The sequence below is a fragment of the Gopherus flavomarginatus genome, chromosome 5 (genome assembly GCF_025201925.1).
Source record: "Gopherus flavomarginatus isolate rGopFla2 chromosome 5, rGopFla2.mat.asm, whole genome shotgun sequence".
NCBI lineage: Eukaryota > Metazoa > Chordata > Testudines > Testudinidae > Gopherus > Gopherus flavomarginatus.
This window is the reverse complement of record NC_066621.1, coordinates 44,224,480-44,249,700: the sequence shown is the minus strand read 5'-3', so window position 1 is coordinate 44,249,700 and position 25,221 is coordinate 44,224,480. Positions and strand designations below refer to the sequence as shown.

The window sequence follows — 25,221 nt, the reverse complement described above, 5'->3', positions numbered from 1 at the left end:
CTCCATCTTCTTAGATATTTATCTCTTGGAGAACAACTAGAAAGCCCAGGCAACTTCAATTTTTCATGAGCCATTTTTAAAAACAGCAATCCAGGTACCAGATGTATAAAAAAGTATTCAAACGCCTTCAGAGGAACTTGGTATCCAAGATCTGCCCTCTAAGATACACCCAAGACAAGGTAGCAAGAGTCCGCCACAAGTTTTTAGCAAGTTTAAGGATGTCTTCATTAATAGGCATGGCTAATTGATCCTGGGATATCAGGTACAAAAAAGTCAAACAATTAATGATCTCTTTACTAGACAATTCCAAAGGAATGTCTAGTATGTCCACCATCCTTTTAAGGAGGTCCTGAAGTAATCTACAGTTAACACATTTGATGGTGTCACAGCCTCATCAGGTGATACTGAGGATACGGATAAAGGGGTAGGTTGGTCCGCATATTCCTCCACAAGGCCTTGCTGCTCATTCTGAGATTCCTGGTGATGCTGGTTCTTAGAGTTCCTGACAGGATAACGGAGTGTCTCCAGCAGGATTCCTAGAAAGCAACAATTTCCCCCTGCAACTTGATTCAGCTGACTAAGGAGCTGATGGGAAAAGGTGAGGGGTCAAATGGCCACATTTGTGCCCCATAAGATAAGGCATATGGTGCCATAAAAGGATGGGATCCGTGGAACAAGACCTCTATAAAGCATGAAATCTGAAGTGAGAAGAATTTCCACCGAGGTTGCCTAGATGAAGGCAAAAACATCCTTGGAGAAGAACTCCTACTACCATGCAGAGCTGAGGATACAAGTGAATAAAATTCCTCTAAAGGAAGAGCAGAACCCTGAGGTACAGAAACAGAGAGAGTTTCAGATCTTACATGGGAGTAAGCAATGATATCATCAATGCTGGAGGCAGAGATTTTCATTTTTGATATCTTAAATTCTGGGAATATAGGACAAAATTTTCAAAGTGAATACTGAAAGTCAGGCTCCTAACTCCAGAGATAACTAAATAACTGACCTGATTTTCAGAGTGCCTAAATATGGATTTAGGACCCAACTTCAGGAATGCTTTTTTTTTTAATCTTAGCCATAAGCACTTGTAACAAACACAGTTCCAGATAACAGCATCCCTAGCAGAAAATGGATTAGTTCACAAAGGCTCACATGATGCACCTGAATCCACATAAAGTTCTAAGAGGGACAGCTAACTGTAGTAAAAATATTTCTGTGCTAATTACATAAGTATAGTGAAAGTGTTGATGAAACAATATTGACCCATTGTATAGTATGTGAAAATTCAGATTATATATAAGCATTTAAACAAACTAAACTGCAATGCATCTTTAAATACAAAAAGTAGCATCTACATGCATATTTCTATTATGAATCAAAATTTGGCAGACCAGATTTTCAAAGTTAGGTACTCATAATTGCATGAAAAGATTTGAATGTGCTAATTTTATGTAACTAAATAATCTGTGTGTACTTGTGCTGGTTATTTTATGCAAGGATTACGCATATGCAAATATATTTGGCTCATTTACTTTGAAAAATCTGGTCCTGAATGTCCTTATAGTTCTTTTATCACTTATTCCAACAAAATGTATCTAGTACAAGTTATGAACAAGTTTTGAAAAAAAATGTAGATGGCCCTTTAAATTTTTTTTTTACCATGTTCTTCATTGCTGCAGTACCCGGATCTTTTGATTGGCTAATCCTAAGAGCCATATTCAAAGTAAAAGTAGCCCTCATTCCACTCCAGACAATGACAGCTCCCCAGCTCCAGTTAAATCCATAACCAAGACGGCTCAGAAGAGGGCTCAAGAACAAAACAACTAGGCCTCTGTGTAAACAAAAGAATAAGATAATGAGCAAAAATATCGATGCTCAGAGATAGAGACATAAAGCTGAGTGTTATCAGCATACTGAAAGCATTGCAGTCCAAACCTTTATACAAACCCTCCAACAATCCCATGCACATGTTGAACAGGAGGGAAGATAAAATGGAACACTAAAGAACTTCAAATAGTGTTTAGTGGGAGGAGCTATTATCCCACACCATCCAATGAGACCATTAAGCTGGGAAAGAAGAGCAACCCAAAAACAACAGCATCCACTTTTGATGCAGTGTGCAAGTGAATCAATATTACCTCACGAACTATGGTATTGAAAGTTCCTGATGTAAGCAGAGTCAGAATGAACTCTATCCTGACATCTGGTGGTGAGCTGTGGAAAAGGACTTCGAGGCTGATCTCGTTTGCATGGGCATACCCACCCTGCCTAGCATGAAGGGACTGCTTGCCCAAATGGTCACTTTGGCTGCTGTGAGATCCCCAGTCTCTTTGTTATTGGGGCAGAGTAATAAAGGGTTGTTATCCTGGTTATGTGAATCAAGGACAGTAGAACTGTACTTAGCATTTTATGCTGGAGGGACTAGCCCTCAACCAAGTAGCACTCGCTAGGCAAGGTATATGAGTTCCAAAACCCAGTGACTTGAGCGAGGTGGGGGGCAGGTATTTGTACCTGGTAGTATGGGCCCCAAACACCACTTTGACTTCCTCCTCTCTCCCCTCTCTTCCTCCTCTCTGTGTAATAACAGAGCTAATTTTGACTCCATTAGGAGTCTTGTTACATGCTGCAGAGCTGAGATCACTAATACCTAGTTCCAATGCTTAGACCTACTTTAGGCTAGTGGTGTACCAGCACTGATGCTCCCCTACTACCAGCTAAAATCTCTGAGATCAGAGAGCTGTGTTAAGTAGGAGGGTGGGCCTAAAGACAAGTTGGTGAGTGGCTAGCAGGACGGCTAGCGGAGAAGAGTGGATAGTACAGTGGTGCAGCTGGCAGAGAGGCACACCTAGTGGTGAAGACTACAGCAGAACCCCATGGAGAGGCCAGGCAATCGGCCATCAACCCGAGCAGCATAGCATGTAAGATTCCCCCCATACCTCCCCCCCTACTTCTACCCAGGCTGAGAGGTAAACTCTGCAGATGAACTTCTGAACTTTGGGGGCTGTATTGACGAAGGACAGAAACTGCAGGCAGGGTGACTTTTGGGTTGCTGGACTTAAGACCCTGAGAGGAAAAGGACACTGCCAAATTTACTTGGGGGTGGGTCTTTTGCTCATGGTTTGTGTTATGAATCTTGTTTGTGGTGTTTCCCCAACATAATGCTGCATTATTTCCCTCTTTTATTAAAAGGCTTTTGCTACACTCAGACTCTGTGCTTGCGAGAGGGAAAGTATTGCCTTCCAAGGCACCCAGGGGGGTGGTATGTAATTGTCCCAGGACACTGGTTGGGGGTTTGAGCTGATTTTGCATGGTGTTATTGAAACGGAACCCTTAGATATCGAACCCGGCCCTTGTTGTGCCAGCTCTGAAGGGCAGAAGGGTTACACTGACAGATCTAACAATATTAGCATAGATACTTCATCTTCATTCACCACCACGAGATCAAAATCAACCAGTGACAATAGTGCATTTTCTGTCCCATATCCAGGTCTGTACCTAGACTGCCAAGGGTCAAGTAGATCCAAGGCATTTAAGTTCTGTAAGAGTGGTCTTACTGCAAACTTTTCTATAAATTTGATTGAGAATCCAATTTAGATACTGGCTGATAGTCAGCCAGATTGTCAGCGGTTTTTGTTGTACTATTGGTGGGTTTTTTGGTTTTTTTGTTTGACCAAAAAGTCCCACAGCAGCTACCTTCAGAGAAGCTGGCATCCTGTCCTTGTTTTAAGGGAAATGCTGCCTTTCTCTGCTAGCAATGGACCCAGTACTTCCTCACTGGCCTTCACCAGCCAAGAACTACTCAGAGCAAAAGACATGGTTTTGGAACAAAGTGCTCCCAAAATTGCTAGTTTCTCACAAGTCACAGACTAAACTCAGAGAAGATATAGCATTTGTCCCCTTCAGATTCCTTTCTGCAGCCATAGAAGCAGACAGTTCATTCCCAATTCATATGATTTTACCATAAAATCTGAAATTTTGTCCCAACAGACTCAACCACAGAATGATGACAGCTTGAATTATTTAAGCTGTTTACCAGACAATTTTGCCATTCAAAATTTTGTAGAACATCCTCTTTGTCTCTTATACAACCAGGCCATGAGAGTTCAAACATTCTCTATGAGGCAACTGATCAGACTCAGCCCATGATTTAGCAAAGGAATCCTATTAACAAGGTTACCCTGCAAGCCCACAAAATGCTAAGCATTAATGTAATTCCAGCAATTATTGTTAGAAGCTGAACTCATTGCTGTTAGTGTTAAAGAAAATCTAAAATAAACATAAAATTGTATTTCTGAAAGCACTCCAACATGCCAGTGCCTGCATAAACAAAGAAAATGCAAAGCAGTTTAAAACATCATAAAACAGATAACAATATTTTTAAAGCCATATGTGCAATCATGATTTTAAAAAGGCAGGGGGATGGGGCAGAGGTTGTTCTACGTAGGGGCAAACAGTAGTCCTTACCTTATAAGATTCAATGCAAGGTAGAGTGTTAAGATATAAAACAAATCACGAATAGTCACATATGGAAAGGTTTTTACAGCTATCACAATTCCAATTATAATGAATATCATAACATAAGCCAAAAATGTCAGCATTGCCCAGAACCTATGTTAAAGAGAAGCAGAGACAGATTATAAAAAACACAGCACTAGTCTTCATTTCAGAATAAATATTAATGTTATCCTCATACTGGTTGTTTATTCACAGACTACTGTAGTTGGAAGCTATTATCTGCTATTGCCTGCTATTATCTGGAACATATTGTTACAGTATATTACCAAGGGTCAAAAATTTTACAAGATTCAAAGAGGGACTGGCAGCAGCACCCCTATGTTCACCCATCTCATAGGACTATGATAAATTTTGTACAAAGTATGCCTTGTGAAGAATCATTTGAAAAGTTACAATCTGCTGAACATTATTGTTTGAGTAAAACATATCAGTATTGTATATTAATTTATAAATTCTGTTATATGATTGTTACTATAATATGCTATAATTCTGGATAATACCCATAAAACCAGTTTTTCAGAAACAAAGACACACTGGCCCCAGACAGGTGTTAAAGCAGCCATTCACCAGCAGACGGGAAGGTGTAAACAAGAAATGTACGTTTCATCACAGGGATGGTTCATACCTCACATCGGCAACAGACTGCATGTCGCCTGCATCGCAATTTGAAGTAATCCTCAAAGAGGGGAGAGTGGTATAAAAATGTGAGACAATGCCCTCCACTTCACCTTTTCTCCTCCCATCCCTTTGCTGATAACATCAATGAACACCTGGAGGACACTGAACTAAGGGGTCCAAGGCTGCAAAGACAGCCAGCCTATGAAATTTCCTACAGCTTCTGGTCAGAAAAACCTTTTGCTTTTAAGCTTTTAAGTTCACTTAACCTGTTAAATTGGGTATTAAATTGCATTTTTTTCTTTTCTTTTCTATCCTGACTTTTATGCACAATACATTTATCTTCTTGTTTTATCTAAACCTGTGTGTTTGGATTTAAGTGTTTGAGAACCATCGCTTGGGATATCACGATTTGTCCATATCATTTTCCTTAGATGAAATGACAGACTTTCTATGAGTTTGTATTATTCAGGAGAGTACTGAGAAGTACAAGATGCACACTTCTGCGGGAAAGTCTGGGAGTGGGAATCTGCTGGTGTTCTTCTGCAGTGTAATTCATGAGTGGCTAGCTAGTAGCACTCAATGCAGCGTAGCTGGGAGCAAGTTACACTCTGAAGGCTGTGTGTTAATGGGCCAAGAGTAGCTAGCTGTTCACTAGTAAAGCAATGTAAAAAGCGCCTCAGATTGGACAATTGAGGAGACACAGCTATACAGCAGCCCAGATTGTACCCTGGGGAATGTCAAAGTCATTTATATGGAATACGATAAAATCCAGATTTGTTACAGTAAACCTTTCAAAAACTTTTTTCTTTAATAATATAAAACCTCATACTTCATTATTTAAGCCAACTTCTAACTACTGGAGGTTAGGAGCAGACTTCTTCATGACAGCAAATTATCACATATCTTCCTATTTTGGGGAATTTTGTACTTTTCTTACAGGCATCTGGAGCTTGCCATTGTAAGAGAATGTGTTTTTAAGTATGGAAAGTTTGAAGAGTGTGCAGCATTGTGTTATTAGGACCATTCTGGACAAAAAAAAGATCTGACATTGAATGCTAAATTTCTCAAAATATCCATTTTAAAATTAATTTTAAACACACATTAATTAATGTGTAATTTTTCAGAAAATTGCTAACTATTGTAAGTCTTGAAAAGATACACTGCCTTCTTCATATATAATAAAGAGGCTGAATAGCTGCTTTAAAAACAACACACAACCTTAACTAGGGAGTCAAACACAAAATGGAAGTGATATGCATGAGACATATTATTCAGCCATGTGATAAATATACTCCTTTAATCATCTCACCTATGCTTTATCAACTAATACATCTCTTTGGGATTTAAAGTTTCATTCCAAACCTGTGAGCGGCTTTAAACAGCCACCATATTTTATTCACAGCATCCTACCACAAAAACGTTTCCCTCTCTTCCCCAAATGTGATCTCTTAGACTCAAAACTATCTTAAATCCCAAGACTGACAAATGGACTCCTGAACCACTGAGAATTTTCAAGTCCATTATATGGCATAGTGCAGTGGTTCTCAACCTTTCCAGCCTACTGTACGCCTTTCAGAAGTCTGATATGTCTTGTGTACCCCACGTTTCACCTCACTGAAAAACTACTTACTTGCAAAATCAGACCTAAAAATACAAGTGTCACACACACTATTACTGAAAAATTGCTTACTTTCTCATTTTGTTTGTATGAAATTTTAGTTTGTACTGACTTCACTAGTGCTTTTTTATGTAGCCTGTTGTAAAATTAAGCAAATATCTAGATGAGTTGATGCACCCTTTGGAAGATCTCTGAGTTGATTACCACTGGCCTAGTGGATAGGGGGAAGCTGTAGTTGTGATTTTACTAAGGCTTCCGACACACGCCCTCATGACATTCTCTTAAGCAAATTACAGAAATGTGGTCTAGATGAAATTACCACAGGTGGGTGCATAACTGGTTGAAAGACACACTCAAAGAGTAGTTATCAATGGCTTCCTGTCAAACTGGGAGGATGTATTGAGTGGGGTCCCACAGGGATCTGTCCTGTGTTCAGCACTATTCAATATTTTCATTAGTGACTTGGATAATAGAGAGCATGCTTATAAAATTTGTCGATGACACCAAGCTCAGAGGGGCTGCAAACATTTTGGAAGACAGGATTAGAATTTGACAAATTGGAGAACTGGTTTTAAATCAACAAGATGAAATTCAGAGATAAGAGCAAATTTCTACACTTAGGAAGGAGAAATCAAATGCACAACTACAAAATGGGATGAGAAGAGGCAGGGCAGGAGTGGGAGCTTGGGGGAAGAGGGTGGAGGCTAGGGACCCCATCCCTGCCCATCCAGCTAATAGACATTGATGGACCTATCCTCCATGAAATTATCTAGTTCTTTTTTTAATCCTGTTATAGTCTTGGCCTTCACAACATCCTCTGGCAAAGAGTTCCACAGATTGACTGTGCGTTGTTTGAAGAAATACTTCCTTTTGTTTGTTTTAAACCTGCTGCCTAATAATTTCATTTGGTGACCCCTAGTTCTTGTCTTATGAGAAGTAAATAACACTTATTTACTTTCTCCACACCAGTCATGATTTTATAGACCTCACTCATATGCCCCTCCCCAAGTTGTCTCTTTTCCAGCTGAAAAGGATCAGCCTTATTAATCTCTCCTCATATGGAAGCCGTTCCATACCCCTAATCATTTTTGTTGCCCTTTTCTTAACCTTATCCAATTACAATACATCTTTTTTGAGATGGGGCAATCACATCTGCATGCAGTATTCAAGATGTGGGCGTACCATGGATTTATATCGGGGCAACAAGATATTTTCTTTCTTAATGATTCCCAACATTCTTTTCACTTTTTTGATTGTTGCTGCACATTGAATGGATGTTTTCAGAGAATTATGCACAATGACTCTAAGATCTCTTTCTTGAGTGGTAACAACTAATTTAGACCCCATCATTTTATAAGTACAATTAAGATGTTTTCCAATGGGCATTACTTTGCATTTATCAACACTGAATTTCATCTGCCATTTTGTTGCCCAGTCACCCAGTTTTGAGAGATCCTTTTGTAGTTCTTCACAGTCTACCTGGGAATTAACTATCTTGAGAAGTTTTGTATCATCAGCAAATTTTCCCTCCTCACTGTTTACCCCTTTTTCCAGCTCATTTATGAATATGTTGAATAGAACTGGTCCCAATACAGGCCCCTGGGGGCACCACTATTTACCTTTCTCCATTCTGAAAACCGACCATTCATTCCTACCCTTTGTTTCCTATCTTTTAATCAGTTACTAATCCATGAGTGGACCTTCCCTCTTATCCCATGACAGCTTACTTTGCTTAAGAGCCTTTGGTGAGGGACCTTGTCAAACACTTTCTGAAAATCTAAGTACACTATATCCCCTATGCTTTTACTTTTAAGTATAAATGTGCTTCAACAGAAAGAGCTGTGTGGTAACTTGTAACTGTTGACAGCACACTATTCATAGCCGTTAGAGAAAAAGCAAATTATTGGACCTTGTCTCTCGGCAGACTGACTGGCTGGGGATATTAAAGTGTAAGGCAGGAAGCTGTCCAAATTTAAAACCCTGATTAGGAGGGAGAGAAATGTGGGTCTCCTTCCAAGAGAGGTGATAGTTTGGAGTTGGAAGGTGTCCTCAAGTGACTATAGTGGTGTGGTGTATGGAGGATTTACAGGTACAGCTACCCTGCATATTGTTTTGATAAGCCCCTGTTGTGTTCCCTTTGGGTTTGTTTTTTGGCTTTGGTAAGTTATGCTGTTTCATTTCAAAGAATAATTGATTTATGTCTCCTCAGAAAGGATAACATGAAAAATAAGATACAAAATTACAGCCACTTTTCATGTATATTGTTTATATGCTTCTTAAGAATTGGTAACTGTAATTTTCTGAATATTTACTTTTTTGAAAAAAGCAAGAAATTATAGATGACTGTACCTACTCCGTTTTCTGTTCTAAATGACATTTTTTAAATTTTTGTAAGTTGTATTAAAATTGAAGTTGCATTACAAATGTTTTGTTTGAAGAAAGTTTAATTTAATGGCTTTCAATATATTGATCAACGTGGCTCTGAGTGGTGATGTCCTTGTGGCAAGCTGAAATAAGTGAACAAGCTAAACTTGGACAAATGAAGAGGTAGTCAAGTAATTTTTGTGAGAGAGAATTTAAAGAGATTCACAGGGGCCTTTTCACATGAGATCAAAATTTTTTCACTACAGATATAAATAAGAAGGTTACTCACTCTGTGCAGTATCTGAGGTTCTTTGAGATGGCTGTCACTGTGGGTGCTCCACTTTAGGTGTTTGTGTGCCCCTGCACTTGTAATTGGAGATTTCTGTCAGCAGTGCTTGGTTGGCTTGCACCACCTGAAGCAGTTATCTGGTGCTATGCGACCAACTCCCTCTCTTTTCCTTCTCTGTTGCAGAGCATCTAGTGAGAAACAGTAAAGTAGAGGGCAGAACCGGCGGTAGTGGAGCACCTATAGGGACAACCATCTCAAAGAACTTCAGCTACTACACAGGGTGAGTAACTTTCTCTTCTTCTTTGACAAGTGTCCCTGTGGGTGCTCCACTTTAGGTGACTTCAGAGCAGCGCCCTTCGGTGGAAGGAAAGAGCTTCGGAGTTGAAGTCATGGCAGATGATAATGCAGTAAGACCAAAGAGTGCATCAGATGATGGGTGATACTCTAATGCATAATGTGTAAATGTATGGGTCGAGGCCCAAGTTGACACTATACAGAGGTCCATAAGGGGGACATGGTTAAGAAATGCTGTCGAAGCCGATAGAGCTCTGGTGGTATGTGTGTGATCCTCATTGGAGGTTGAAGATCGTATTGGTGATAGCATAATTAGAAACATTCTGAAGTCCATCTGGACAGTCTCTATTTAGATATAGCATCTCCTTTTGACTGTTCAGTGATTGAGACAAATAATTTTGGAGACTTATCGAACTTCTTTGTTCTGTCTGTGAAAAGGCTAGCACCCCACAGACATCCAGGGCCTCTAGTGTTGACTACTATCTATTCCCATGAGGTTTCGGGTAGAATGTTGGTAGGTGGATGGGTTGGTTGAGATGGAATGATGAGACGATCTTAGGTAAGAACTTTGAATGAAGTCTTAGGGTAACTTTATCTTTGAAGAATATCATGAATAGTGGGTGTGCCGTGAAAGCCCTGAGTTCTCCCACTCATCTGGCAGATGTGATGGCAACAAGAAACTTAACTTTCATTGAAAAGTGAGGAGGGAGCACATCATTAATGGTTCAAACAGGAGTCCAGTGATGCCCCAGAAGACTAAGTTAAAATCCCATAATGGAGTAGTAGCTCATAATTCAGTGTAAATGTTGCTGAAGCCTTTGAGAAAACACTTGGTGATTGGGTGCACAAAAATTGATAAGTCGTCCACCTTGTGGTGGAATGCTGTGATAGCTGAGAGGTACACCCTGACTGAGCTCATGGAGAGGCCCAATTTCTTAAGTTCCAGCAAGTAGTCCAGTATCAGAGGTAACGAGGAAGAGATTGCTGTGATCTGTTTCTTTTGGCACCAGGTATTGTATCATCTCCATTTGTAGATATATGTGATGGTTGGTTGTTCTGTGACTATTTAATAAAATGTTCTGTACTTCCTCTGAGCATGTCATTTCAGGTCCTCAGAGCCATGGAGTAACCATGCCTTACGATGGAGTCTTTCTAAGTCTGGGTGAAGGATATGGACTGCAACCTGAGAAAGGAGATGAGATAAAAGAGGAAGAGTGCGTGGTTGGCACACCACCATTCTGAGAAGGAAGGGAACCACATTTGTCAAGGCCACATGGGGGCTATCAGGATGACTCTGGACTTGTCCAATCTGATCTCGTGATTCTGAAAGATGTGTGAGTCTAGCCCCTCAACCAAAGTCTCAAAATTGCTGCCTTGAGGTTGGTTGTTGAGATGTAGCAGGCTGAGGTGGAGGCTATCTCCTCCTCGTGGATCTTTGTTTCTGCCCTTGTTGTTCATATTGTCTGTGTGGTTGCATGTACTGAATGGACCAGAATCTCTGTGAGGCATAATATCTGCCCTGTCTTTTCTTGATCTGAGGTGTATAAATGCCCAGGGACTTCAATGTTGCCCTTGAGCGTGTGGAGGGACTCATCTGTTTTGGCTGCAAAGAGTTTAGGCCCTTCGAATGGAAGATTTTCAACTGTTGATTGCACCTCTCAGGGGAACCCAGAGAGATGTAACCAAGATGCCCTTCTCATCACTACCACAGTGGTTGCAGACTTTGCTGCTGTGTCTGAGGAGTCCAGGGCATCCTGCAATGCTATCCTGGCTATATGGTGTCCTTCCGAGATAATGGACATGAACTGCTCTCTTTTCTCCTCAGGAATAAAAATCAATAAAGTCTGATAGCTTTGAATAATTAGTATGGTCATGTTTGGCAACTAATGCCTCAAAATTGGTGATCCTAACATGTAGAGATGCCAAGACGTAGGCCTTACAGCCAAAGAGGTCAAGCCTCTTCCAATCTCTATTATAAGGCGTGTTCTTGTGGGTTTTTTTGTCTGCCCCATTCGTTAACTGCATCCACCACCAAGGAATTCGGTGTGGAGTGTGAGAAGAGAAACCCCATTCCCTTTGCCAGCCCATAATATTTTTGTCAGACCTCTTGCACATGGGTGGGATTGTTGCTGAGGTCTGCCATATTGACTTTACTGATTCCATAATCGGGTCATTTATGGGTAGAGTGATTTTGGAACACGTTTATGTCTGTAAGCTGTCCAGGAGTTTATGTTGTGCTTCGTGGACTTCTTCCACTGAAATGTCCAATTAGCTTGCAACTCTCTTGTCAAGGTCTTGAAATTGTTTGAAATCATCTCCCGTATTGGAAGTTGGGGCATGATAGTGTTGTTGGGGGAAGATGATGAGAAGTGGGCTGCTTGTGCCATCTCCTGCTCAGAGATCTCATCCTCCTCTTCAGTCACCTCTTCTGGAAGCTCAGATTGTCCCAGTACCAAAGGTGAGAGTGAATGACACGTGCTCAACCTGGGTGGGCTGGGAGATTTGTGGTGTTGTTGGAGGTATTCCACCCATCGGCTCCAATAAGTCCAGTGTAGTGGAAAAGGTGCCCATACCAGTGTCAATCTTTGGGTTCAGTATAATATCCCCTTTGTGGTGGTTGATTTGGTCTGGTAGGCATGCAGATGGGAGAAGAATGGTGTGAAGATTATATTTCTCCTTCGTCCTCATCCTCATCACTCGAGAACGGGGGAGCAGATTGAGGTAGAATGGTGAGGTGGCTCGGTACCAAACATGCCTGAGTGACGTTGGTGCTGAGAATAGGAAATTCCGGCATCGAGGTGATCATTAGGTCCCTCTGGTGCAGGAATTGCTGTGGTGCTGGTAGCATCAGTGCCTTTGAAGGAGTAGCAGTCAGTACCGACTGTTGCAGCATGATTGACCGTGTTGATGCGTGCACGGATTGCGTTATATCAACAGAAGTTTGCACCATGGTCCACAGCGGTGCCGAGCTGTCTAATCAGCTCTGTCGGTGCTAAAGCATGGGGTTTCGGTCTTCCCTTACTGCCCATGTCAGAATGAGCCCGCTTGGAGTCTTTTGCTCTTTTGGTACCCATAGTACTGGAGGGTCTCACTACTTTGGCCATGGAGAAGGCCGGTGCGCTCGGTGCCAGTGGGGTTTGCTAGTTTGGGGAACACCATTTTTTGGCAGATTCCCGAGGCAGAGAAGTTCTGGCCCACATTTTGCCGCCTTCTTAGAGGGTGGATCTTTAGTCTGAACCATGGAGGAAGGATCGCTGACAGGTGGGGTCTATGCTTCAGGGTCAGATGCCATCCGGAGAGACTTCTCGGTCGGGGGAGTTTAAAATTGTAGGTCTCTTGCTTTTCTGATCCAGGTTTTTAGGTTGTGGCACTGTGAGCATTTTTGAGGTATGTGTGTCTCGCTGAGGCAGTGAACACATTGCAAGTGCCTGTCAGACACAGGTACTGAAAGTCTGCAGGTGAGACAGCATTTAAAACCCAGGGAACCGGGGATGCCTCTCAGAGGAGTGTTTCCCCCCATAAGGGGAAAAACTAATAGTCTACTCTAACTGTTTACAACAGAAACCTACATTTCTGGTCTGAAGAAAAAACAATTGTTTTTGAGAGACAAAATAACTTTAATGGGAAAGAAGAGGAGAAAAGAATTAACTATAAAGAGCAAGAATTAAATCTAACTAGTGAAAAATATGGTAATGAGACTAGGCACAGAGGTGCTGCTAGATGCTCCAACTCAAGCCAAAGGCGGTAGAAAAGGAACTGAGAGGGGGTTGGTCTCACAGCACCAGATAACCACCTGAGGCAGCACCAGACGGGGGTCGTGCATGTGCAACCCAAACAGGCACTGCTACTACAAATCTCCGATTAAACGCACAGGGCACATGAACACCTAAAGTGAAGCACCCCTAGGGACCCTCCTCGAAGAAGAACCTCGAGGTACGCTCCTTCCACAAAGCCAGAAGAGAATAAGGCAACTTTTCTCTGTGTTTTAACCAGAACACTAGTTTATTTGTTTTTTAATTATGAATGAACCACCCCACTGGAAGAGCATCTAATTCAGGGACTATTTGTATATTCCATTATTGATCAGATTAGTCTGCGTATAAACACAGTTCCCTCTCCTGACACATAAGTAGCAACAAGGAATATCTTGAAGGACATAAAACAGTTAATTTAAAATGGAAGTAAATACTCACCTAAAGATAAATTTATCAACCCCTGGACTAAAGCTTACAGAATTTAAAAGAATTCCCAAAACAGTGAGCGAGATAACACCAGACATTCCAATCCATTCAGCTAAAGAGAAGAAAAACAGGTGCACTAAATCTCATTTAATTTACTGCAAGTGACAAACTGTATTTTAATTCATGATTAGGCATGCCTACTTAAAATAATTACTTTAAGTTTGCTTTTGGGGGAACTTTTTAAATGTGTTATTTGTACTATCGGAGAAAATATTAAAATAAGTTTTGGCAATATAATGAAAAAGAGAAACATAATTCCTTTAAATTCTTCTTTATCTTGTTATTGGTTCCTACACTGGTAGGTTCTTAAATCAATTATTTCTCTTGCATTTTTTTAACTATGCTAAAACTACCCAGGCTAGTTTGTTTGGTTTCTTGCTTCAGCACCAGCCTTAAAAGTGATATCACCATAGGTCTGGAAATAAATATTTATTTAGTTGAAATGACTGAGCTATTAAGGGACATATTACATTTTGATTTCCCACTAGTCTAACAAAATTTTCTCTCCCCCTCACTCTAATTTTTCAGCAGCAGAGTACTGATTTGAAAAGAAGAAAATAAACTGTAACTCTATAACCAGTATTGTCAAAAAATGCATGTAATCTCTTTGGTTTAAATTTTCAGGCAACCCTAACACTCAAATCAGTCAAACTATGCTCAGATCAAGACAGAGCATGTAACCAGTGGCTCAAAAGGGGGACCCGTCAACTGGGCCAGCACCACTGCAGGACTGGGGGCCTAACGTACGGGAAGAGATTATCCAAACCCTTCAGGAACAGGCCAGTCAAAGCAGGTGAGAATATTGTGTGCCTCTGCACCAGTGGGTGGAAGGCCGATATGGCTGCCAAATGCACCTTGACAGACGAGGGCGCTAGGCCTTGGGCTCTGAGATGAAGGAGGTAGTCTAAAATGAGCTGGATCGGGGCAGCAATGGCTGAAACGCCCCACTCAGCTGCCCACTGGGAGAACTGAGACCACTTTGCCAAGTAGGTTCGAAGCATGGAGGGTCAACAGCTTTCGAAGAGGACGCACTGAACCCCTTCCAAGCATGTCCTCTCCTCCCAGCCTAACCACTGAGCAGCCACACCGTGAGGTGCAGTGCAGCTAGGTTGGGGTGGAGGCAGTGGTCTTGGTCCTTGGAGAGCAGGTCCAGGTGTGATGGTAATGGCTATGGTGGGGCAACTGCCAGGCTTGTGAGGGCCCTGTACCAATGTTGCCTGAGCCACGCCGGGGCAATCAGGAGGATCCAGGCCCTGTCCATCTTTATCTTTTCCAGAACCTTGCCGATCAGTGGGATTGGGGTTAAGGCATAGAGAAGCTGGCCTGCCCAGGATAGAAGGAAGGCATCGGAGATAGCACCCATTCCCTGCCCCGCCCCTGCCCCTCTCCCCGCCCCCCGAGCAGAACTGGGGACACTGGCGGTTCTGCTGAGTTGTGAACAGGTCCACCTGGGGAGTTCCCCACTCTTGGAAAAGTCTGTGCACCATCTCTGGGTGTAGAGCCCACTCGTGCTGAGAGGAGAAGTCTATGCTCAGGCGATCTGCCTGCGAGTTCCGGACGCGCAGTAGGTGGTAGGCCTGTAGGCAAATGTCGTGGGCTATACAGAAGTCCCACAGCCTGAGGGCTTCCTGACAGAGGGCAGAGGAATGCGCCTCACCGTGCCTATTGATGTAAAACATCAAGGTAGCGTTTGTCCATGAGAAGAGAAGGTTACTCACCTTGTGCAGTAACTGAGGTTCTTCGACATGAGTGTCCCTGTGGGTGCTCCACTTTAGGTGTTCATGTGCCCCTGTGCTCATAGTCAGAGACTTTTAGTAGCTGTGCCGGTTGGGTCGCATATGCTTGGTCCCTGCCTCGCGCTGCTGCAGGCAGTTAACAGACACTGTGTGACCAACCCCCACTCAGTTCCTTCTCCACTGCAGAGACTAATAAGGAAAATCCGAAGTAGAGGAGAGAAGGGAAGGTAGTGGAGCACCCACAGGGACACACATCTCAAAGAACCCCAGTTACTGCACAAGGTGAGTAACCTTCTTTTCTTCTTTGAGTGCTGTTCCTGTGGGTGCTCCACTTTAGGTGACTTCAGAGCAGTGCCCTCCAATGGAAGGAGGGGCTTTGGAGTTAAAGTCGTGACCTCCGATAGTAGAGAGCATCCGAAGGAGGTATCAGATGTTGCCTGTTGCTCTAAGGCATCGTGCTGTCTAAAGGTATGGGCTGAGACCCAGGCAAACGTCTACAAACGTCTGTGATAGGTACATTGTGCAGGGAAGCCATGGAGGCTGATAAGGCTCTAGTGGGATGTGAGTGAATCCCTATGAGGGATTGGCAGTTCAACTGATGATAGCAGAGTTTTGTGTGATTATGAATCTATGTGGAAAGTCTTTGTTTAGAGATGGTGCTCCCTTTTGGAGCATTCAGTGATGGATAGAAACAATCTGGGTGATTTATGGGATCGTTTAGTCCTGTCTATGTAAGAAGCCAATGCCCTCCAAACATCAAAATTATGGAACGTGTAATGTGTTCTATCTGTGTTGGGTTTAGGGGTGTGGTCTGAGGGAGGCTTTATCCTCAAAGAAGACCATGTATGGGGGTTCCACCGTGAAAGCCCACGGTGCTCCCACACGTATGACTGATGTCATTGCTACAAGAAATGTTACTTTCACAGAATGGTGTAGCAATGATTATGTCGTCCTGGGTTCACGTGGGGAAGAGATGATGATTTGAAGGACCAGGTTCAGGTCCCATGGTGTAGTAGGCTCACAAAGGGGGGAGGGATAGCTCAGTGGTTTGAACATTGGTCTGCTAAACCCAGGGCTGTGAGCTCAATCCTTGAGGGGGGCATTTAGGGAAGTGGGGTAAAAATCTGCCTGGGGAGGAGTCCTGCTTTGAGCAGGGGGTTGGATTAGATGACCTCCCTGAGGTCTCTTCTGATTCTATGATAGTTCATGGTAGGCATTGTTGAGTCTTCTAAGGAAGCATTGGGCCAGTAGATGGGTAAAGACAGGATGGCAATCCATCTTGGAGTGGAATGTTGTGATGGTAGGTAGACAGACTTTTATTGAGCTCATGTATAGGCCTGACCATTTGAGTTCTAATAGGTAATGCAGTATAGAGAATAATGTCCCTGGGATGGAAATCATCCATTTTAGTTGGCACCAGACCTTAACTTGTCTCCCCTTCAAGGTGTATGGGGACAGTTCATTTCTGTTCAACTGTGTAACTATATTTTGTACCTCCTCTGAACAGGTCAGCTCAGGTTCCATGAGCCATGGAGGAGCCATGCTCTGAGATGGAGTTTCTGCAGTTGCAGGACACAGCCCGAGTCCTGGGACAGCGGGTCAGACATAAGTGAGAGTATGATTCATAGATGCACGGTCATGCTGAGGGGGTAAGGATACCATGGTTTGGCGAGACCAAGATAGTAGAATTACTGTGGCCCATCCGGCCTTATCTTGTGGATCACTCGGTTCAAGAAAGGAATCGGAGGGAAGGCATAGAGAAGGGGAGCATTCCACTCAAGGAGGAATGCATCGCCTAATGACTGCACACCGAGACCTGCACCAGAACAAAAACGAGGGCATTTGGTATTTTGTGCAGTTGTGAGGGGAGCGCCCGATGTTGAAATACATGCAGGAGTACTGTGTTGTCAAGCTCCCTTCGCGGTCCTGAGAAATTTGTCTGCTGAGGGTATCTGCTGTGGTGGTGTGGATATTGTGTCTGACACACCATCATCGGGGTTTTATGGCTTGCACGCACAGGTGCTGTGAGTGTGCTCCCTTTTGTCCGTATATATAATACATACGAGCTAAGGCTTCAAATAGCCTTGTCCTTGACGAGTGGCAGGAATTGGGAGCAAGCGTTGCGAACAGCTTGAAGTTCCAATAGGTTTATATGTCAAAGGGATTCCGCTGGGGACCAGCAGCCCTATATAGAATGAGGGTGCAGGTGTGCTCCGCATCCCAGGAGTGAGGCATTTGTGGTCTGAATGAAGGATGCCCCCATGCATACATTGGTCAGTTTTTCCCACCTTTATTTTGCCCAATATCGTGAGGTGCTTGTTTATGCCATGCCTGTGTGGAACAAAGTTAATACGTAGCCTTCCTTGTAGGCAAACAATGTTTAATCTGGTGTGTCTGACAGCTAATGTTGTGGCTGCCACGTGGTCATGGAGTTGGGGGCAAGTCCTCGCAGATTCCCGTGGGCTATTTCACGAAGTGAGTATGAGGCTGGTGAGAATGAAACAACGTTGTCTCGGTAGTGAGGCTATAGAGAGTTGAGGTGGGCCCCAATGAAGTCTAGCTCTTGCACTGTTGTTAGAGTGGGCTTGTTAATATTTATTAGGAAGCCCAGATTCATGAAGAGGGTTACCACCTCTTTGGTGGCTTGCAATGCTGTCTGCTGGGTTGATGTTTTATCAGGCAGTTGCTTATAGTGTGACCATCTTGAATCATGGTGTTTGAACTGGTTGAATTATCGGAGGTCGAGCATTAGTCTCCATCCACCAGAGTTCTTGTTAGGGGAAATTGATGGTTGGGATGCAGTTTGAGAAGCAGATTGTTGTCCCCTCAGGGCCTATGTCTGTGACCCTGTGAGTCAAATCACCACTGTTGTTGTGAATACATTGGTCGGTGATATTGCTGGGATGTAAAGTAATTCCTCTGTTTCCTCTTCAGTTTGGGGTTCTAGCAGAGGATCAAGGATCGGAGAATCGCTTATGAGTCTGTGAGTGAGTGGAGTGAGTCGTCTGTCCTTTTGGCGAATAATTTGGGCTGGCAAGTCTTCCACCATGAATTGTACCTCTTTGGAGAAACCAGAAAGATAGAGCCATGAACTTCTCATTGCAATCGCCATCGACACAGATGTTGCAGCTCTGTCCTCAGAATCAAGTGCTGCAAATTGTTCTCCCTTTTTCTTGGCAATAAAATTAATCAATCTGAACATTTTTGTGTAGTTTGTATAGTTGTATTTTGTTAGTAATATTGCATAGTTGGCTATGCAGAGGTGAGGGGTAGCCAAGGAGTAAGCCTTATTGCCAAAACTGATCAAGTTTTTTCCAGTCCTTATCATGAGTTGTGTTTCAGGGCTGTTGTTGCATGCCACATCACTGGACTGTGTCTATCACTAAGAAATTAGGCACTGGATGAGAAGTCGACGCCCTTTGTTGGTATACATAGGCAGCCTGGTTGAAGCAATACCTGTGGCAGGAGGAGGAAGTATAGGCAGTTATGGGGGCCTAACATTATCCTGGCAGAGTATCAGTCAGACTGTACCAGTCCCTTGAAAATACGGCAGTGCATAAATATTCCAACATACATGTGAGTGAAGGGAAGGTTACTCACCTTGTGCAATAACTGACGTTCTTCGAGATGTGTCCCACTGTGGATGCTCCACTTCATGTATCAGTGCGCTCCTGTGCCGTTGATCAGAGAATTTCAGCAGCAGTGTCCGTGTGGGTCATGCATGCACAGTGGTTGTTTCATGGCACTGTTGGTGCCTCATCTATCATGCGTGTGACCCAACCCTCTCAGTTCCTGTCCCTAATGCAAACTCCAAAGTACAGGGTGAAGGGAGGAGGGTGGGTAGTGGAGTACCCACAGGGACACACATCTTGAAGAACCTCAGTTACTGCACAAGGCGAGTAACCTTCTCTTCACGTGATGGCTGTATGGGTGCTCCACTTCAGGTAACTGTAGAGCAATGCCCCACTGTGGATGGAAGGAGCTTCAGAGTTGCTTGAGTGATTGAGGATAGTACTGTGAAACTTAACAGTGTATCCAATTCTGAGCTCTGAGTGACTCCTGGGCTCCATGCACTGCTCCCGTCACGAGCCCCGGTTGCGCAGGTCCCATTGGCCAGGAACCACAGCCAACATGAGCTATGGGGGCAGGGCCTGCAGGCACGGGCAGCACACGGAGCCCCCTGGCCCCTCCTCCACTTAGTAGCCTCAGGACCACGCCAGTGGGAGCCAAGGAGCCCCCCACCCAGAGGCAAGCGCCCCCCCCACCCCACCCACCAACTCCCTGCCCCTAGCCCTGAGTCCCCTCCCACACACCCAAACTGCTGCTGCTGGCCGCTGCAGAAGTCACAGAGGTCATGGAATAAGACGGTTACTCACCTTGTAACTGGTGTTCTTCGAGATGTGTTGCTCATATCCATTCCAGGTAGGTGTGCGCGCCGCGTGTGCACGCTTGCGAAAACTTTTTTACCCTAGCAACTCCAGTGGGCTGGCAGGTCGCTCCCTAGAGTGGCGCCACTATGGCACTTGATATATACCCCTGCCGGCCCGCCCGCTCCTCAGTTCCTTCTTGCCGGCTACTCCGACAGTGGGGAAGGAGGGCGGGTGTGGAATGGATATGAGCAACACATCTCGAAGAACACCAGTTACAAGGTGAGTAACCGTCTTTTCTTCTTCGAGTGATTGCTCATATCCATTCCAGGTAGGTGAATCCCAAGCCTTACCTAGGCGGTGGGGTCGGAGTGAGAAGTCGCGGCCTGAAGCACTGCAGAGCCAAAGGCCGCATCATCTCTGGACTGCTGAACCAGGGCGTAATGGGAAGCGAATGTGTGGACCGATGACCAGGTCGCCGCCCTACAAATCTCTTGGATCGGCACACGGGCAAGGAAAGCCAGGGATGACGCCTGTGCTCTGGTGGAGTGAGCAGTCACACGGCCCGTCGGAACACGGGCCAGGTCATAACAGGTCCTGCTACAGGAGGTAACCCAGGAAGATATCCTCTGCGAGGAAATCGGTAGTCCCTTGACCCGGTCCGCTACCGCCACGAATAACTGGGGGGACTTGCGGAATGGTTTGGTCCCGTCCACGTAAAATGCTAGCGCCCGACGGACATCTAGCGAGTGGAGCTGTTGCTCCCTGCGGGACGAATGGGGCTTTGGGAAAAAAGACGGGGAGGAAGATCTCCTGGTTAATGTGGAAAGCTGAGACCACCTTGGGAAGAAAGGCAGGGTGTGGTCTCAGCTGCACCTTGTCTTTATGGAAGACCGTATACGGGGGATCTACTGTGAGGGCCCGTAGTTCTGACACCCGCCTAGCTGAGGTGATGGCAACTAGGAAGGCGGTCTTCCATGAGAGATAGAGCAGGGAGCAAGTAGCTAACGGCTCAAATGGAGGACCCATGAGCTGAGTTAAGACCAGGTTGAGATCCCATGAAGGGGCAGGAGGGCGGATCTGTGGATAAAGACATTCCAGTCCCTTCAGGAATCTCGCCACAATAGAGTGGGAGAAGACAGAACGTCCGTCCCCTCCAGGATGAAACGTGGAGATAGCCGCTAGGTGGACCCGAAGGGACGACAACGCCAGACCCTGGGCCTTGAGGGAACAGATGTAGTCCAGAATAGTGGTGATGGGAATCTCCATAGGGAGAAGACCTTTCTCCGAACACGAACAGGAGAAACGCTTCCACTTAGCCGAGTAAGTAGCCCTGGTGGAAGGCTTTCTACTGCCCAGGAGAACCTCCCGAATAGGGGTAGAGCAGCGTAACTCGGAGCCTGTCAACCACGCAGGAGCCATGCCGTAAGGTGCAGAGACTGAAGGTCCGGGTGACAGAGCCTGCCGTGGTCCTGGCTGATCAGGTCCGGATGAAGGGGCAGGGCAACTGGGTTGGCTACTGAGAGGTCCAGCAACATGGGGTACCAATGTTGTCTGGCCCACGCTGGAGCTATCAGAATCACACGAGCTCTGTCTCTGCGCACCTTGAGGAGGACCCTGTGTATCAGCGGAACGGGAGGGAACGCGTAAAACAGGTGGGTCGCCCATGGGATCAGGAAGGCATCCGCTATAGACCCGGGCTCCCGACCCTGAAAGGAGCAGAATGTTCGACATTTCCTGTTCTCCCTGGACGCGAAGAGGTCCATCCGGGGTCGACCCCACCTCTGGAAGAGTGAGAGGGTGACATCTGGGCGGAGGGACCACTCGTGCGAGCGGAAGGACCTGCTCAGTCGATCCGCTAGAGTGTTTCGTACTCCCGGGAGGTAGGAGGCGGAAAGGTGAACGGCATGGGCTATACAAAACTCCCAGAGACGCATCGCCTCGAGACATAGGGGAGAGGACCTGGTGCCGCCCTGCTTGTTGATGTAGAACATGGTCGTCGTGTTGTTGGTGAACACCGCGACACAACGACCTTGAAGGTGATGGACGAATGCTTGACAAGCAAGACGGACCGCTCTCAACTCCCGTATGTTGATGTGGAGGTCCAGCTCCTGAGGGGTCCACAGGCCCTGAGTTCTTCGGGTGCCGCAGTGCGCCCCCCAGCCCAGATCTCAGGCGTCCGTAGTCAGGGATGCCGAGGGCTGGGGCGGATGGAACGGGAGCCCCGCACAGACTACGGACTGGTCCAGCCACCACCGAAGGGAGTCCAGTACCCTTTGGGGAACGGTGACAACTGTGTCCAACGAATGTCTGGCCGGCCGGTACTGCGCGATGAGCCAAGATTGAAGAGGCCTCATGCGGAGTCGGGCATACGCTGTCACGAATGTACAGGCCGCCATATGTCCCAGGAGGGCCAGACATGTTCTTACAGAGGTCAGCGGGGCCGCCTGCAAGCGCAGAATGATGGCCGACAGCGACTGGAACCTGGGCAAGGGTAGCAAGGCCCTGGCTAGAGTAGAGTCCAGAACGGCCCTGATGAACTCTATCCTCTGCGTGGGGAGCAGAGTAGACTTGTCCACGTTGATCACGAGGCCTAGGGCAGCAAAGAGGCTGCTGATCCTGCGGACGTGGTCGCGGACCTGCAGCTCCGATGTGCCCCGGATCAGCCAGTCGTCGAGGTAGGGGAACACATAAATGCGGCCGCGCCGAAGGTATGCGACGACGACTACCATGCATTTCGTGAACACCCTCGGGGCTGTAGAGAGGCCAAACGGGAGGACCGCAAATTGATAATGTTGGCGGTTGACCACAAAGCGGAGGAAACGCCTGTGCTGGGGGAATATGGCGATACGGAAGTAAGCGTCCTGCATGTCGAGGGCGGCGTACCAGTCTCCGGGATCCAGGGATGGGATGATGGTTCCAAGGGATACCATACGGAACTTCAACTTTACCATATACTTGTTGAGTTCCTGCAGGTCGAGGATAGGCCTGAGGCCCCCCTTGGACTTGGGGATTAGAAAGTAGCGGGAATAAAACCCCTTGCCCTTCTCACTCTCTGGAACCTCTTCTATGGCTCCCTTGACGAGGAGCGTCTGCACCTCCTGACGGAGGAATTGCTCGTGAGAGGGGTCCCTGAAGAGGGACGAGGATGGTGGGTGGGAGGGGGGGGGCGATGAAAACTGCAGGCGATAACCGGCCTGCACAGTACGCAAGACCCAACGGTCTGATGTTATTTGGGTCCACGCCGGGAGGAAAAATGAAAGACAGTTGGAAAACTGCGGGGAAGGATCCGGAGGGGAAACTGGTACTGCGCCCTCGGGCGCACCTTCAAAATGAAGGCTTGGGTCCAGGAGGGGCCTTGGCGGAGCCTTGGTTTTGCCCCGTTTGGCCACCCGACTGTCTGCGTCGGTTGTTCCTGCCGCGGCGCCTAGTGAGGTCCTGCCGCGGACGGAACTGAGGATACGGCCGACGCTGCTGTTGTTGGTTCTGCTGCCGGAATGGCCTGCGCTGTGTCGCAGGCGTATGCCTCCCCAAAGACTGTATTATGACCCTATTGTCTTTTAAGGTCCTTTAGTCTGGGGTCTGTTTTAGCGGAAAACAGGCCCTGGCCTTCGAAGGGGAGGTCCTGGATAGTATGCTGGAGCTCTGGCGGAAGGCCAGAGACCTGAAGCCAGGAAACGCGGCGCATCGTAAGCCCCGAGGCAAGGGTCCGAGTGGCCGAGTCCGCAGCATCTAAGGAGGCTTGTAGCAAGGTCCTCGCTACCTTTTTGCCCTCATCCAGGATGGTGGTAAACTCCTGACGGGCGTCCTGCGGTAACAGCTCTGCAAATTTTCCCGCCGCTACCCAAGAGTTAAAGGAGTAGCGGCTAAGGAGGGCCTGCTGGTTCGAGACCCTGAGCTGTAGCGCCCCCGCTGAATAGACCTTGCGGCCCAGGAGGTCCATCCGTCTCGCTTCCTTAGACTTGGGCGCCGGGGCCTCTTGACCGTGGCGCTCCCTGTCGTTCACCGACTGGACCACAAGGGAGCAGGGTGTCGGGTGAACGTGCAGGTATTCATAGCCCTTCGAGGGGGCCATGTACTTCCTTTCCACTCCTCAAGCGGTCGGAGGGATGGAGGCCGGTGACTGCCAGATAGTAGCGGCGTTGGCCTGAATAGTCTTGATAAAAGGCAGGGCCACTCTGGTGGGCGCATCGGCGGAGAGGATGCTCACCACAGGGTCCTCAATTTCAGAGACCTCCTCTGCTGGAATGTCCAGGTTTTGTGCCACGCGTCGGAGGAGGTCCTGGTGTGCCCTAAGATCTAGAGGGGGAGGGCTGGAGGACGAGGTACCCGCCACTGCCTCATCCGGGGAAGACGACGAGGAAACCCCTGGCAACAGAGCGTCCACGGGGGGTTCTGTCTGGGGCCGCACCTCCGTCACTGGAGGGAGCTCTGGGTCCTGGTGGCTGGACCTGTCTTCTGCTTCCGAGGAGGGTGGGGGTCTAGACACCGTTGCCTCTGGTGGCCTGCGTTCCGCTGCAGGGCGGGGAGTGATATGTTGCGGACCCTGGGCTTGGCGGTACGCCCATGGGATCCAAAACCCCCACTGTTGAGGCCCTCGTTCCTGAGGTGGAGGATCCTGAAACAGGGCCGAGTGTCTGTCCTGGCCCAACGCATAGACGCTCTCTGCCTGAGAGGACACGGATGGTTCCCTTGAAGGCCATGGAGGCGCTGAGCCAGTTTGATAGACCTCTCTATATGCCGACGCCGACGATCTCCTCGGTGCCGAGGATCGGTGCCGCGACCCGTACCGGTGCCGGGATCGGGACCGGGAACGGCGTGGTAGTCGGTGCCGGGATCCGGATCGGGATCTGCCTCGAGGTCGGTGCCGAGAGTGGGACCGCGATCTTCGTTCAGCGCGGTGCCGGGATGGCAGTGGGGACCGGGACCTGCCACCGACGCGGTGCCGGGAGTTCGACCGGGATCAGGACCTACCACCGGCTCGGTGCCGGGAGGTCGACCGAGGAGCTGAACGCCGAGGTGAACGGCTCCTAGAGTCTCGGTGCCGGTGGTAAGAGGAGCCAGACCGGGACCGTGCAGATGCTGATCAGCGCCGCGAGTGCAACTGGTACCGCCGGGGAGAACGGTGCCGGGACTGCGAGCGGCGCCCCGAGTGCGAGCGTTCACGTCTCCGGGGTGA

At 46.7% G+C, this 25,221-nt stretch overlaps 1 protein-coding gene across 1 annotated transcript in view; it reads right to left on the bottom strand.

Moving 5' to 3' along the window:
- LOC127051018 (sodium/hydrogen exchanger 10-like) overlaps positions 1–25,221 on the bottom strand; it is a 336,647-nt gene that overhangs the window by 254,626 nt on the left and 56,800 nt on the right. The window contains 3 exon segments of the mRNA XM_050952807.1: positions 1,660–1,831; positions 4,465–4,608; positions 13,892–13,991. Coding sequence (XP_050808764.1) covers positions 1,660–1,831; positions 4,465–4,608; positions 13,892–13,991 — 416 coding nt within the window.